The 16,497-nt window shown below is 43.3% G+C and overlaps 1 protein-coding gene across 27 annotated transcripts in view; it reads right to left on the bottom strand.

The window, feature by feature from the left end:
* The window catches only part of kif1aa (kinesin family member 1Aa), a 259,928-nt gene that overhangs the window by 34,506 nt on the left and 208,925 nt on the right, over nt 1–16,497 (bottom strand). For 17 of the 27 annotated variants that reach the window (XM_059650980.1, XM_048541717.2, XM_048541718.2 and 14 more), the window contains 2 exons: nt 9,974–10,079; nt 3,380–3,406 (listed from right to left, as the gene is read on the bottom strand). In XM_059650980.1, the coding sequence (XP_059506963.1) occupies nt 3,380–3,406; nt 9,974–10,079 (133 nt within the window). The remainder of the gene's footprint in view (nt 1–3,379; nt 3,407–9,973; nt 10,080–16,497) is intronic. The other 10 variants (XM_059650983.1, XM_059650985.1, XM_048541720.2 and 7 more) reach the window with 1 other exon arrangement.

The raw sequence follows: 16,497 nt of genomic DNA, 5'->3' as shown, positions 1-16,497 counted from the left end.
AGTAATCCTTAGCCCAGTTAGTCAATGGGAATGCTGTATATTAGCATGGTAAGCAACCTCACCTTGCTGTTTCCTCCAGGTATCTGGAATTGAAGTTAGAAGGAAAGATTTATAAAACTGACTTTGATTTCTTGATGAAAGAATGAACTTTCAAGGTACCTAACCCGAGGTGAAGCTTTCCAAATTGCAAAGTGGTCCAGGACATTGTTCCCTACAGCCTTCAAACACCAGGACATGGAAGTTAAAAATAGGAAATAGGGAGTAGGAAGGGATGCTAGTCTTTTTATGCAAAAAGCAGGGGAATTGAGGAACATTCGAAAAGTCATTGAAACACACATTGGTAATTAGTGTTCAATTAGTATTTATAGATGTAACTTCAAAAAAAAATTGGCAGAAACGGCATGTGTGATCTTGGAAAAATGAACCAGCCCGTTTGATCAACTTGTCATTTTTGGCATTTAAGGCTTGAATGGAAATTTCCGTTGAAGTCTTTACACAGCTGAGTAAACAGATAAGCAGAGACTTCATGCAACCATAATGAGTAAATCCTGCCCTGAATGATGAATCAAATCAGAAATAATGAGGAACTCTTATCCTGCTGAATTAACAAGAATTTTGCACAGATACAATGAGGAACGCTGACCTTGATGAATTGACAGTATTTTTACAGATACAGCAAAGAACCCTATCCTGACGTATTAACAAGAACTTTGCAGACACAGTGAGGAATCTTGAACCTGCTGAATTAACATAAATTTCTCACAGATACGATAAGACACTTTCACCTTACTGAATTGACAGGAATTTTGCACAGACACAATGCGGAACCCCCTATCCTGTTGAATTTACAGAAATTCCACCCAGTTTTAATGCAAAATCATTAATGAAAGTGTGAGGAACTCTAACCCTGATGAGTAATCAGAAACTTCCCACAATAACTCAGTTAAAATATCTAACCCTCCGAATACAGAATAACTCAACTCAATCACAGTGTGAGTAAACCTGCTTAATAAAGAAGAGTTCGACACAATTACACTGTAAATACTCTCATCCTGCTGAACAAACAGATGTTCCCTGAAGTTATACAGTGAATAATGTTTATTGTACTTGGTAAAAAGGCACTGAATAGACAGGAACTTCTGCAATTACAAAAAAGGGGAAAGATTTGGCTCCTCCGAAAAAATTAATTAGTCAGGGTTTGGGGTGTTATAATCAAGAAATGATCGAGTAAAGCTTACAGTCTATCCTCATCTGCGACAAAGTGCAGACTCAGCCTCAAAACTAATTGATATGTCAGGCAAATACGGTTGTCTAAGACTTACCTCATTTATCACTGATTAAAATGGTTAGTGACAGTGCTATCCAGTGGCACTTGCTCAGTAATAATGTGCTCATAGACACTTAGGTTGGGTTATGTTAGGGCGATTCATCGCTTGACTTCCAGAGGTGAGGTGATGATACTGTTGTCAACATCAAGATGGCATTTGAGCCAGTATAGCATTAAAGAGCGGTAGCAAAACTGGGGGAAAAAAAAACTCTTTGCTAGTTGGAATGTACGCAGCGCAATGGAAGATGGTTGTGGTTGTTGGAGGTCAATCATCCCAGCTCCAGGGTATCTCTGCAGGAGTTTCTCAGGATAGCATCCTAGGCCCAAGCAACTGCTTCATTAATGACCATCACTGCATCATAAAATTTGAAACGGGGATGTTCGCTGAAGATTGCATAATGTTCAGCACCATTCGCAATCCCTCAGCTCCTGAAGCAGTCTGTATTGAGAAGCAGCAAAATGTGGACAACATCCAGGTTTGAGTTGTCAAGTTATAAGTAACCTTTGCAAGTGTCAGGCAATGGCACGACTCCAACCCGAGAGAACCTAATAATTGCGCCTTGACATTCAATGGCATCACAATTGCTGAATCAACCACCATCAACATCCCTTGAGCAACTCCTGATGAGAAACTGAACTGACCAGCATGGATTTCCTCCACGTGTCCCGGTTTCCTCCAACGTTAAAAGATGTGCAGATTAGGTAGATTGGCCATGCTAAATTGCCCAGTGTCCAGCAATATGTAGGTTGGACGGGTTAGCTATGGGAAAAGCAGGGTTACAGGGATAGGTTCGAGGTAGTGGGTCAGGGTGGGATGTTCTTTGGAGACTCAGTGTGTACTCGATGAGTCAAATGGCCTACTTTCACACTAGGGGTTCTATGATTCTATGATATAAATCCTGTGGCTACAGTATGGTCAGAGGCTGTGAATTCTATGGGAAGTAAGTCACCTCCTGTCTCCAGTGCCTATTGACTATCTACAAGGTGCAAGACTATGAATGTAATACTTAATACATTCCTGGGAGCGTGTTGCAACAACAAAACTGAAGGAGTTCAATACTATTCATGGCAAAGCAAGATTAACACTCCTTATAACTCTTTCAACATTTACTCCCTTCACAACCAATGCACAGGATTGTGTGCCATCTATCAATGTGCAAAAATACAATGCAGCAACTGACTCTGATCCTTTGACAGCACCTTTCAAAGGTGTGATTTCTCCCACCTTGCAGGACAAGGGTAGCAGGGGTGTCAGATCAGTTCCTCTCCAAGCCACAAACTGTCCAGATCTGGAATCATATTCAGCGTTGCTTCACTGCTGCAGGGTCAAAATCTTTGGATTCCCTTCCAGCCAGCACTAGAGGTGTCCCTTCCACTTTAAGGACTGCAGAATTTCAAGAAGGCAGCTCACTAAGGCGTTCTCGGGGGCAATTAGGATGGGCAAGTGCTAGCCTAGCCAGGGATGCCCACATCCTGTGAACTCCAAATGCGACACTGGATAATAGTTTTTGACTGGTCCAAGAGCAGTTGTCTCAACATATTTTGTACTCAAGGTGGCCCATTTTGTGAGCAGACCAAATTCCTTGCAATGACATAAAACCTTTCCACAGCATGACTTCCTGAAGTCTACTGCAATTGGAAGCACGGACAGTGCAATATTTTAAACACACGCATTGATCGCTCATACTCTCCTGTGAAAATAAAAACTGTACAAAATGAAGTAGCAGTGAAGAAGCTCCCCTCGACACCCCCAACCCCTCCCCAACTCCCACAGCGCTTTAGCGTTACACCAGTCAATTTTACACAGCCATTGCAATGCTACATGCAGCCTTTGCTTCCTCAGAGCTAATGGAATTGGCCCTCAAAGCCGAATCAGACTGGTAATGCCTGGCAGGTCTTTGCAGAATGTGGTGAAGAGAGGAAGAAGTGAAAGGAAACAAACAATCCAAATAAAAGAAGATTAAATCAAAGAAGTGCAAAAGTTTCAATGGGATTTCAATGCCTGAAAACTGTTGGGAAATAAATGCTTTAAGGATTTAAAACAAAAAATACCTAGGCATATCCGAATCAAGAAATTGCCTGCAAAAACACAAAAACAATACCTTGTTAGTAGACTCAATAAAGTATTGAAGGTGATGGTAACATCTTAAAGCAAAGCACGAATGGAGGCTTCACGCTTCAGCAGACCCTAAGCACCGTAACACCACAAAGCTATGCTCTATGAGATAGAAGGTCACTAATATTCATTAAGAAACTGAATTTGGGACCATCTTACAGAATATTTAAAGGGCCTTGTCTTTTCTTTTTGGGGAAACAACGTTCCAATTTTCTGACAATGAACACAAGTGTTATCACAACTCTTCACAATAGATGGGTGTGACCTCAGCGCTAGGCCCTCTTGCACCGCTGCAGAGTTCATCCTCCAGTAGAGAATCCGTCTGCGGATGACTGTTTTAAAAATTGAATCTACACCTTTCTGTTGAACTTAGATCGGAAACTATAGGGTGGTAGATGGGTGGTGAAGTTTAGACTTGCATAACTTTGTGTTAGCCACTATTTTCTGAATGAAAATGTGAACAGGAGGCAGGAGAGGGCAGACCAGGATGTGAGAACAGGAGTTTGTGTATGACTGCTTGGTTGCTGAAGTAGGTTTTAAGAACTGATTTCTACATCCCAAGGGACAAGGAAATGTAGGGCTCTTAACTTACCAATTATGCTGATCGACCCACATTATAAAAGTATTTACTGGAAGGCAGGCTTGTTAATGGCCTGGGAAAACACACTGTTGTGCCTGAACAATCATAACTAGTATTTTGTTTAGGTGTGGCAGCTGTTTTCCTGGACATGATGTTACCATAAGACCATAAGACCACGTTGTCTAAATCTCATTTACCACTGCTGAGCCACAGTAAGATTGTCTGCTCTTTGGCCTCTTTTGGGCAGAATATTTTCCAAACCATAATATTCTGGTGAGAACCTACAAGGTCAATGTGCTTATGGATGTTTCAGTCATTCTGAGGTGTTTAGTGACCTTCTATGTCTGTGGCAGGAGTAATGTCCATAGGTTGCATGTGACAGAGATGAAGCTGGAGTTGACTTTGACCTTTCACCTTTTAATGCATTAGCACCTTTGCTGTAGCTGCTATAATGAGAAAAGCAATCACAAAAGCACACTAACACACTCACAAGTACCTGCACGCAATCTCAAGTTCACACCTGTGCTCCCTTCCATACATTCTTTCTACTAACAATTCTTGTCCCAGCGACACAGGCTCACTCATATTAGGCCACACTCATACTCACACTCACTCATACCCCAACACACACATTCATACTCATCCACACACACACACTTGTATTAATTCAGGCTTAGAAACAGACTTGTATTCACGTACATCAAATATAAACACACATTTTTTCATATTCATTCAAACTCACTCAATACGCATAACCAACATGCTCTCGCACAAATCAAATCAATCAATTTTATATTTTTGGATGTTATCCTTGGTGACAAGCCTGACCTTTGTCATGTGTATAAAAAAGGGTCAGGAAAACAGCCAACTCAATTATCTCTGGAAAGAGCTCTTCCAATTGTTACTGCGTCATGTTGCTCATCTATAATTTAATTGAACCTACTTTTTCCTCATTTCCCGAGGTTCATACCCTTTGATGCATTCTTTTCATTAACTATTTATACTGCATTTCCTGGGTATCGGGAAATCCTGCAGGTGGAGGATGGTAAGAAATAACTTATGTTCTTTTATGGCACTGCTTGTGGGCCAGGACCAGCAGCAGTGTTCCTTTTCTGTCCTGTGATCACCCTTTCACCCTTCCACCTCCACATTCCTCTACCTTCACACTCTTCCACTTGACAACAAGTACCCCAGCCTTACTTGCTCCCGAATCCTCCCCCTCAACATAATCATAATCTCTCTTCACCAAACCCAGATATGAAAGTGATTCCTCCCTCCTGACTGTGATCCTCTGTATCAAAGAGATTTCTCTCACAGACTATGATCTGAACGCTCATCAACAAGGTTGCGTACTGCATACTTCCCCCCTCCCTTACTCTCAATGCCCAGAAAAGAAATCTCTCCTGGCCATGATCACATGGCCCCTCCCTTTCTTCTCTCTGCTCCTTAGCTGTCACCTTGTGTCCATTCTCCTGCCCAACAGATGGGCAGCCTATTAATCAGATTTGTTGATGGGTGGGACACAGAATGAGAAAATGTAAAAGGTGTCCTGCAGTCAACTTTAGAAGGGCATCTAGGGAGCCTGTTCTCCTACCACAGAGCCATCCAGATTCCCCGTAAGTATCAGGTCCCACCAGTCTACTGCTAATAAACTGTACAACCCAATATCAGAGTGCGAAAGGACAGTGTCTGACCCACTGTCTCAGCCAGTCCCAGAGTGTGAAAGGACAGTGTCTGACCCACTGTCCCAGCCAGTCCCAGAGTGTGAAAGGACAGTGTCCGACCCACTGTCCCAGCCAGTCCCAGAGTGTGAAAGGACAGTGTCCGACCCACTGTCCCAGTCAGTCCCAGAGTGTGAAAGGGCAGCGTCCGACCCACTGTCCCAGCCAGCCCCAGTGTGTGAAAGGGCAGTGTCCGACCCACTGTCCCAGCCAGCCCCAGAGTGTGAAAGGACAGCGTCCGACCCACTGTCCCAGCCAGTCCCAGAGTGTGAAAGGACAGCGTCCGACCCACTGTCCCAGCCAGTCAAAGAGTGTGAAAGGACAGTGTCCGTCCCACTGTCCCAGCCAGTCCCAGAGTGTGAAAGGACAGTGTCTGACCCACTGTCCCAGCCAGTCCCAGAGTGTGAAAGGACAGCGTCTGACCCACTGTCCCAGCCAGTCCTGGAGTGCGAAAGAGCAGTGTCTGACCCAATTTCCCAGCCAGCCCCAGTGTGTGAAAGGACAGTGCCTGACCCACTGTCCCAGCCAGTCCCAGAGTGTGAAAGGACAGCGTCCGACCCACTGTCTCAGCCAGTCCCAGAGTGTGAAAGGACAGCGTCCGACCCACTGTCCCAGCCAGCCCCAGAGTGTGAAAGGACAGCGTCCGACCCACTGTCCCAGCCAGTCCCAGAGTGTGAAAGGACAGCGTCCGACCCACTGTCCCAGCCAGTCAAAGAGTGTGAAAGGACAGTGTCCGACCCACTGTCCCAGCCAGTCCCAGAGTGTGAAAGGACAGTGTCTGACCCACTGTCCCAGCCAGTCCCAGAGTGTGAAAGGACAGCGTCCGACCCACTGTCCCAGCCAGTCCCAGAGTGTGAAAGGACAGCGTCCGACCCACTGTCCCAGCCAGTCAAAGAGTGTGAAAGGACAGTGTCCGACCCACTGTCCCAGCCAGTCCCAGAGTGTGAAAGGACAGTGTCTGACCCACTGTCCCAGCCAGTCCCAGAGTGTGAAAGGACAGCGTCCGACCCACTGTCTCAGCCAGTCCCAGAGTGTGAAAGGACAGCGTCCGACCCACTGTCTCAGCCAGTCCCAGAGTGTGAAAGGACAGCGTCCGACCCACTGTCTCAGCCAGTCCCAGAGTGTGAAAGGACAGCGTCCGACCCACTGTCTCAGCCAGTCCCAGAGTGTGAAAGGACAGCGTCCGACCCACTGTCTCAGCCAGTCCCAGAGTGTGAAAGGACAGCGTCCGACCCACTGTCCCAGCCAGTCCCAGAGTGTGAAAGGGCAGTGTCTGATGCACTGATTCTGACTCCACCTTTTGAATCCTCCTAGCAATGGCCTCCTTTATGCTTGGAATAAGCCTGGCATAAAAGCAATGCCTCCTTCAGTTCAGTTACTATTCATTATTTTTAATCATGTACTAGGTTTGGGGAAGTGGTCACAATATTCTTTGAAACCTCCAAAGAATGAGAAATAATGAACAATATTCAGAAGTTTTTGAGGTACATTTTCAGAAGGGGAAAGAGAGGAAAACAAATAATATCACTGCAATGAAAATGACATTTACTGATACTTCCTTAATTATTTTGGAGTAAGGGACGGGAGAGGCATGCAGTACGCAACCTTGTCGATGAGGGTTCAGATCATAGACTCTATAAAATCAATGGAATGATTTAGCTCTTCCCACTGAATATTGCTGTGCTGCTGCAAAGCAACTTTAATCTCTCTCACAGACTCTACTATTACTCTGAAGGGAGGTTATGCTTGGAGTGGTTTATGTCACCGTCTGTCCTTGTCCCTCAAGCTGTGAGAAGGGCACGTTCAGTTACTGGGACGCAGCGAAGAGATTCAAATCTCAGTGGGAATTTTTGAAAAAATTAATATGCCAGGAGTGGGGAGAGGGTCCTTTTCATTCAAGTGGGAACTGACCTGCGGAACGAGTTAGCATGGAAAGATACTGTAGGAGCGGCATACAGTAAGATCAAGAGACAATTTTAACAATGGAAAGAAAAGATTGAATTGTATGAAGACAATGCAGACTGAATCGTTGGAATAAACTGAACTTGGTGCCTCTATATTTTCCTCTGCGGTAGTGGTGACAGGGATGGCAATACTTACATTGTATTTGTTGATATGATTTGGTGGTGTTAAGTTATTTCTGCTGCCCTACTCCCACCTCCTTGTGTGTGCTTCCATCACCTTCTGCATGATTGGTGAAATAGCAACGCTGGTTTTTAAAACTCCTCAAAAGGAAGAAATGCACATTCCACCTTTTTCAAAAGCCAATGAAAACTAAGTCCACTCAATGCAGGATTATTGACAGCATCCAGCCAGCTACTAAATAGCAACCCACTCAAAGAGATTAAATTACAAAACAACAGAAGCAGTAAAGGTAAGGCATAAAATGATAACAATTTAGATTAAACTATGGTTTGAAGTCCATTTATAGCACTACTTATTTTGCATATTAAGTAGCATTGAGTTTAAATGGTTTCACACTCTCACTTTCATGCAGGGTATGGATCTCTGTTCACAATGTGATGTTATAATCAGTTGAAGGATATGGCACTCTGTGGAGGGAAAGCAGGATTCTCTATCCCATCCCTCTTTAGTCAGGAATGGCATGGGTCCGGCCTCAGGTTTTCTGTCATTCCAAACCCATGCTGTACCCATCACTGGAGTGTTTAATGGAACAATGTCAATGGGAGCTTCACCCTGTCACTAATCTGTGATATATCTCAGAGATAATGGGAGCTGCAGATGCTGGAGATTCCAAGATAATAAAATGTGAGGCTGGATGAACACAGCAGGCCAAGCAGCATCTCAGGAGCACAAAAGCTGACGTTTCGGGCCTAGACCCTTCATCAGAGAGGGGGATGGGGGGAGGGAACTGGAATAAATAGGGAGAGAGGGGGAGGCGGACCGAAGATGGAGAGTAAAGAAGATAGGTGGAGAGGGTGTAGGTGGGGAGGTAGGGAGGGGATAGGTCAGTCCAGGGAAGACGGACAGGTCAAGGAGGTGGGATGAGGTTAGTAGGTAGCTGGGGGTGCGGCTTGGGGTGGGAGGAAGGGATGGGTGAGAGGAAGAACCGGTTAGGGAGGCAGAGACAGGTTGGACTGGTTTTGGGATGCAGTGGGTGGGGGGGAAGAGCTGGGCTGGTTGTGTGGTGCAGTGGGGGGAGGGGATGAACTGGGCTGGTTTAGGGATGCATTAGGGGAAGGGGAGATTTTGAAACTGGTGAAGTCCACATTGATACCATATGGCTGCAGGGTTCCCAGGCGGAATATGAGTTGCTGTTCCTGCAACCTTCGGGTGGCATCATTGTGGCAGTGCAGGAGGCCCATGATGGACATGTCATCAAGAGAATGGGAGGGGGAGTGGAAATGGTTTGCGACTGGGAGGTGCAGTTGTTTGTTGCGAACTGAGCGGAGGTGTTCTGCAAAGCGGTCCCCAAGCCTCCGCTTGGTTTCCCCAATGTAGAGAAAGCCGCACCGGGTACAGTGGATGCAGTATACCACATTGGCAGATGTGCAGGTGAACCTCTGCTTAATGTGGAATGTCATACAGTGGATGCAGTATACCACATTGGCAGATGTGCAGGTGAACCTCACAGTGGATGCAGTATACCACATTGGCAGATGTGCAGGTGATATATCTCACTTGGGAGTGTTTGAAGTAACAGTGTCCAGGCAACTTCATATTTAATCTGTGGTTATACATGATCTAAGAATTGGGGAGTATTAGGGGAAGATTTTTTCTAACTTGTATCTAACTTGTGATGGACTAGACCTGGAGTTACTCACTGGAATAGTGTAGAGCAAGCATTAACCTGCTGCTAATCTAGGCTGTACCTAACTTGCGAGTGGTTTCTGGGGGACTTAGAGGAAGCAGTTCTCTGCACCTAACCTGTGGTGTACCTGAACTGGAAATGTTTGAGGCAACAGTGAAGAAGTAGCTTGATTTGACCCGTTCTGTACCTCTGCAAACAAGTCATAGTCAGGGCAGTTTTTGCTGAATTAAAAAGGCAAAATTGTGTTGGAAGCAGCTAAGAATTGAAATATTCTGCACTCCTGAATAAATAAGAAACAGTTGTGGAATAGGAATCTGAAAATGAGAGTACTGAGAATTTAGAGGAGAGATCTGGAAATCATTTAAAAATATTAAGAAAACATACTATGCAGTTTGCAGTTCATAAAAACTAAGCAGTATCAAAGTGGGTACAAGTGACTCTGCTGTTTAATACATACCGGTCCTCCAGGGTTGGGTGTGTGTAGCCAGCAGTTAGGATATTCAAGGACAGGATGTTGGGATCGATGACAGAATCATCTGACTCTGGTGTATTCCGGATCCGACCTATCGATACAGACAATTCAAAATTTTTTACTGAATCTAACAACGTTCAAGAAATCTGATGCTATCTGAGACAAATGATCCCGTATGATTGACACTCTATGCATCACCTTCCACATTCACTCCCTTTATCACCAATGCACTGTGACAGCACCATCTACAAAATGCTTCTTAAGTGAGTTGAGGGTTTCTGCCACAATCAACAAACCAGGCAGTGAATTCCAGACACTCAGTACCATCTGGGTGAAGATGTTTTTCCTCATGTTCTCTCGAATCCTCATACCAATCACTTTGAATTTGTCTCCTCTTGGTAATTGACACTTTTTTGAGGTGAAACAGACCTTCCCTGTACATTCTCTCCAAACCCCTTGTTACTTCGTACACCTCAATTAAATTACCTTTTAGCCTTCTCTGTTCGAAGGAAAGTAGCCCTAGCCTATCCAATCTTTCTTCATACTTACAATTTTCAAAGCCTGCAGTACTCTTGTATAGAAAACAAAAAAATGCTGGAGTTCTCAGCGGATCAGGTAGCATCCATAGATAAAAAGCAAGTTAAGGTTTTGAGTCTAGATGACTCTTCACCAGACTACTATTGTAAATCTCTTCTGTACTGTCTCCAGAGCAATTGTGTCCTTCCTGTAATGTGGTGACCAGAAATACACAAAACTGGCCTAACCACTGCCTATTTTGTTCTAGCATTGCATCCTTCTTTTGCACTCAATACCTTGCCCAATGAAAGGAAACATCCTATATGCCTTCTTTATCACCTTAACTACCTATCCTGCCACCTCTAGGGACCTGTGGGCATGCATTCACAAGTCTCTCACTTCCTCTATATCTCCCAATGCTCTACAGTTTATTGTCTATCCTTGCCACCCTCAAATGTATAAGCTCACACTTCTCTGGATTGAATTTAATTTGCAACTTTCCCACCCACTCAACCAAATCATTAACAGTACACTGGATGACAGCCATTCTCTCCACTATCAACCATATGTCCATTTTTGTACAGCCTGCAAATTTTCCAATTATGCCTCCCAAGTTAATCACATCACTTCAACCCAGCTTTGATAGTGGGGGATTAGTGCTAAATACACCTTCCTTTAGAAATCAAACAAATCCATTGCTTGCCTTTCCCATGGTCTTTTCAAAAATCTTGATGAAATTACTGGCTGTATAGGTATTTGGTAGTGTATGGCTCATGTTTGAAAAGTAATGTGACACATTTCTCAAAAACACACATTGCTGCACTCAGCTCTGCACTTTATGACACCTTGAGAGCCTCTGCAGAGTTTATACAGAATTTCTCTTTGCATTAAACGTAGTTATACACCTATCAATTTTCCACCAATGTGTTGTTTCTGGTCATGATACCTTTTCAGCACTTGGGCTGCTGGATTATATTTCACTACCTTTTGGCCACCCCTTGTGAGCTGCACAAATTTATCAGAGTTTTCCTTCAATTGCTGGAGAAGTGTTGATTACTGCCATAGGGTAAGATTCTTTTCTTCCAAATGCAATGCTGCTCTCAAGCAGGAATCTGCCATCATTTGTGTCTGACTATTACATACTTGTATCTCGTCAGCCTTATCCTGAATCTTTATACAAATTGAGGCATGTTTGAGATTTGTTTCAGTCCCCCAGAAAAAATGGCCAAAGGTTTATGGCCCATTTTGACCTGGAATTTCAGTCCCATGAGGTTGTCTTTTCATAACCCCACGTAACTGCTAATATTTCCTTCTCTATGATTGTGTTCCTCTGTTCAGTTCCCATCAACGCTCTCTACAGGTTTATGAGTTCCATTGGTTTACACTTGATTAAGAACTGCCGCTAGCCCTGTGAATGAAGCATCCACAATCACATAGTGAATAAGCCTGCCTGGAATATAATGTGCGAGACAATTAGTAGAAAGTAGTTTCTCCTTAATCATTATAAAAGCTGTTGTTGCTCTGACTTCGATATTACCACTGGCCTTTCTTCAGAAGATTAATTGTTGGTCCAGTAGGGGATAAGTTTCTGATGTGATTCACCGTGCTTAAGAAGTGCTGCCTACATGTTTCTGCACTGGAAATGCATTGATAACTCCCTTCTTCCTCAGATCTATTGCTTTACCTCTATATTGAATAATGTGCGCTAGGAATGTAAACATTGCTTTTGAGAATAGCATTTTGTCATTTAGTGAAAGGCCTGCATTCTGCGGTGTATTTGACACATTCCTGTTCCTCTGGACAGGTTCTTTCCCTGTTTTGCTATGTGTGAGGATAACAGACAAATGGAAAATTAGATTAGAGTAGATTCCCTACAGTGTGGAAACAGGCCCTTTGGCCCAACAAGTCCACACCGCCCCTTGAAGAATCCCACCCAAATGGTTTGCTACTTCCCTTCCAGGATTGTAGATCTTGTCCTTCAGAACATCTCTGGCACAGACGTGATCCCAAATGCTAGATGTTTGAAGTAACACCGTCCAAATAGTGTAAATATAAGTTTACAAGAATGATACCTGGATTTCAAGGGTCAAATTATGAGGAGAGATTAAAAATTTAGGTCTGTTTTCTCCAGAGTTTAAAGGGTTAAGTGGCGATCTGATCAAAGTCTTCAAGATATTAAAAGGGAAAGATGGGATGGATAAGGGTAAACTATTTCCACTGATGGGAATTCTAGAACTGGGCAGCATAGTTTGAGAATTAAGGGCCGGATCATTCAGGAGCGATGTCAGGAAGCAGTTCACCACGCAAAGTGTGGTTGAGGTTTGGAATTCTCTTCCACGCACAGCAGTGGATGATGGATCAGTGGTTAATTTTAAATTTGAGATCAATAAATGTTTGTTCAGTGAAGATATTAAGGGATAAGGGCCAAAGGCATGTGTATGGAATAGATCAGCCATGATATTGTTGAATGGTGAAACAGGATTGAGGAACTGAAAGGCATACTACTGTCCCTACGTTCTGAAATATAGTCAGCATTGTTGACTATTGGTGTAAGGGTATCTATCAAAACCTACTGAGTCAATCAGTTTCAGAAAAAACTTGCTTGTTGCTAATTTTGTCAGCTATCACCAACAGATGAAATACGATATATTTTTCCCTCTGAATCTTTTGTTTTATTGGGTGAGACACACAACATGTTAGTTCTCCATTTGCCTTTGTCAATAGTTATTATCTCTGAGCACCATAGTATCCCTTCTGTCACTGACAATATGACCCCTTACTTTCAATCATGAAGTCCAATTGAAATTTTAATTTTCCCACTAAAGGATGAGGACATTTCTGAGAGTGTAGAAGCTGATAGGTTTAGCATCTTTTTGGAAAAAAAATGAGGTACTCTAGATTCAATTTGCCTTAACTTTTAAATAGCATTGGAAACTCCTGCTGAAATACTTTCTAACTTCATTCTGAAGTACTTTTCCCTTAGGGGCCTAGATGAATAAATCAACTCCTCAGTAAGATACAATATTTCATTGACATTTCATCCTCTGTGACTAAACTGCATGGTTATTTGCCTACGCAACTGAAGATCTATTTCTACTGAATTTTGGAGATTTATGTTTGCTGGTCTGTTTGTCTTAGACTTCAATCCTTGAAAACTCTCTGCCCAATATTGAAACTGTTGCTCTTATGTTGAGTTTAAGCTCTGTTTCAAAGACCTTCAAGTCCATAGCCCAGAATCTGCTTTGACTTTCTTTGAAATGCCCTAAAATACTTTTTGTTCTGAATCTTTAAATTCTTGAGCTATTTCCGTGTTGCAATTCCCTACGAATTTTGCCTTTTCCAGTATCCTTGTTTTTGAGGTAGTGAAAATGCTTTTACCTTATAATACTTCCTATTGTGTCTCCGCTGACCCTACTTATGGCACTCAGCTGCCCTGTTGTAGATACATAGTGCTTGTGATTCTGTTTAGTGCCATATCTTGTACCATCTAATACGGTTGATGATGTTAATTTCTGTTCTCTTTCTGAACCATGCTAGGCTTTGGGAGAGTGAGGACTACGTTTGAAGAACCCCCTTGGTGTTTACTGACACAATTCTGACCGATGCTGTGAACTGTTTCTACCTGGGAAGTGAATTGAATTTCCTGTTTCAATGTTAAATCCTCTTTGGACTGATGAAAGGCTGATTAACTTCTCATCCCTCACACTGACTGTATCTCTAATTAATTCATCTCTCTCTGTACCTGGAACATGCTACAAGAGATTAAAAATCCAATAAAAGGGCTTCTATTGATTCCACATAATGCTATCATTGCTGACTAAATCTCATTCTTTTCCACCCAGTGCTAAAGTTGTGCATCAAATGCTTTAATCAATGCATCATACTCCAGAAACTGCTGCTTCCAGAGTTCCCACTTGTTCCCTGGAACATGTGGACAACAAAGACACCTATGTCAGACTCCTGCTCATTGTCTACAGCTCTGCCTTCAAAACCATCATTCCCTCTGAACTGCTCTGAAAAATGTGTGAACTTGGTCTCAGCTCCATCCTCTGCATTTGGATCCTCAGCGCTCTGACCCATAGGCTGCAATCAGTGAGGATAGGAAACTGCACCTCCTCCACAATCACACTCAACACTGGAGATCCCCACGGATATGTCCTCAGCCCCCTACAATACTCCCTATACATCTACTACTGTGTTGCCAAATTCCAAATGAACACCATCTACAAGTTAATTGACAACACCACGGTAGTGGGACGGATATCTAATAACAACAAGAGGGCTTGGTGACACGCTGCAATGAAAACAATCTGCTTCTCAATTCCAGCAAAACTAAAGAAATGATCATCGGCTTGAAAAGAAAGGTGGATAACACACCCTCCGTCTATACGAACAGAACTGAGGTTGACAGAGTGAAGAGCATCAAGTTCCTCAGAGTGACGATAACCGACGACCTGCCCTGGACCTCCCGCGTAAATGCAACAGTCAAGAAGGTACAACAATGCCTCTTCTTCCTCAGGTGGCTCAGGAAATTTGGCATGTCCATAAGATCCCTCGCCAACTTCTACACATGCACCCTTGAAAGCATACAGTCCGGGTGCATAATGGCCTGGTACGGCAATTGCTCTGCCCAGGACCGTAAGCAACTACAGAAGGTGTTGTGCACAGCCCAGACCATCAGGGAAGCCAACCTTCCATCCATGGACTCTATTTACATGGTTTGCTGCTGTGGAAAAGTGGCCCACATCATCAAAGATCCATCACATCCTGATAATGATCTCCTATAACCTCTTCCATCAGGCAGAAGATACTGAAGCCTGAACACACACACAAACAGGTTCACGAACAGCTTCTTTCTGGCTGATACCACACTGTCAAATGGGCTCTAGCCTAAAATAATGTAACCAGCAATGTAACCTGTGTGCCTCAAAGCCTTTTTGATCTGTACATCCTTTGGTTACTATTATCTGCCCATACCACTCGTAAACAAAATTTTTTATTGCATTTCAGTCACGTGGCAATAAAATAAATCTATCAATTATGAAATGGTTGAAACATTACCAAAGGCTCTACTGGAGCTGCCATCTCCATGGATACTAATATTTATAGCTGACCTGGTTGAGTTCTTGTGGTTTTCCTTCTTCCTGTTGAAGAATTCCTACCAAGAGTTTTACCACTTCAGACTATTGACAGCATGTGGCCAGGCTTCAAAGTCTCTCCAGATTCTTTATCTGTTCCTTTATCCATTTGTTTCTGATCTGTGGCCCTTTAATCAAAGTCTTTGGAGGTTATTTTTTTTCCTCTCCTTTTGAAATGTTCTCCTGTCCCAGCTTTTCTCTCGAAGTCTTCTGAGATGTTGCCCTGCTCTTCAGAGGCATCCTGCTTTATTTCTCAGCTGCAAAATGCTTCCAAGTTCCTCACCTATCTTTACAGTCTTCACTTTTCAGCTGTGTCCTTTTGGACTTTGGTCTAGCTTCAGATCCTGACTCTGGAGGTTTTGTTTGTTCCTTCACGACAGGAGTGATTGTAATGAGGTCAGCTAGGTGGACCTCATTGAATAGGAGTTCCCTGATTGGATGTTAATACGATTCAATCAGGGAGCCCTGGCTGACAGATATAAACAGGAGTGAGCCAGACCAGTGTCAAGTAGTATGCACGCGTAAATAAAAGGTGACTTGGTGATAAGATACCAGCGTCTGTGGAGTTGTTTCAGCTGCCACCATGCATTTATCTTGTGCTTTAGGCCAGTCCTGCTACCTGCACAGTGCTATATCAGTCTTGAGTATCTCTTGGTGGTAGGTGTCTGCATCTAGTCTGTCCTGAGGTTATTTGAACATTATCTCTAAATAAGGTTCTTTAACTCCTTATATCCTATAAAACTCATCTATTTACATAAGTTTTCAAGTATTATACACTAGAAGGTAAATGTCTTTGAATAGAGTCCAAGTCCGCACTTTTAGCAAGAGCTTTAGTTCAATAAACAGACTTCACAA

The sequence above is a fragment of the Stegostoma tigrinum genome, chromosome 14 (genome assembly GCF_030684315.1).
Source record: "Stegostoma tigrinum isolate sSteTig4 chromosome 14, sSteTig4.hap1, whole genome shotgun sequence".
Classification (NCBI taxonomy): domain Eukaryota; kingdom Metazoa; phylum Chordata; class Chondrichthyes; order Orectolobiformes; family Stegostomatidae; genus Stegostoma; species Stegostoma tigrinum.
This window is presented reverse-complemented; position numbering and strand designations above follow the sequence as displayed.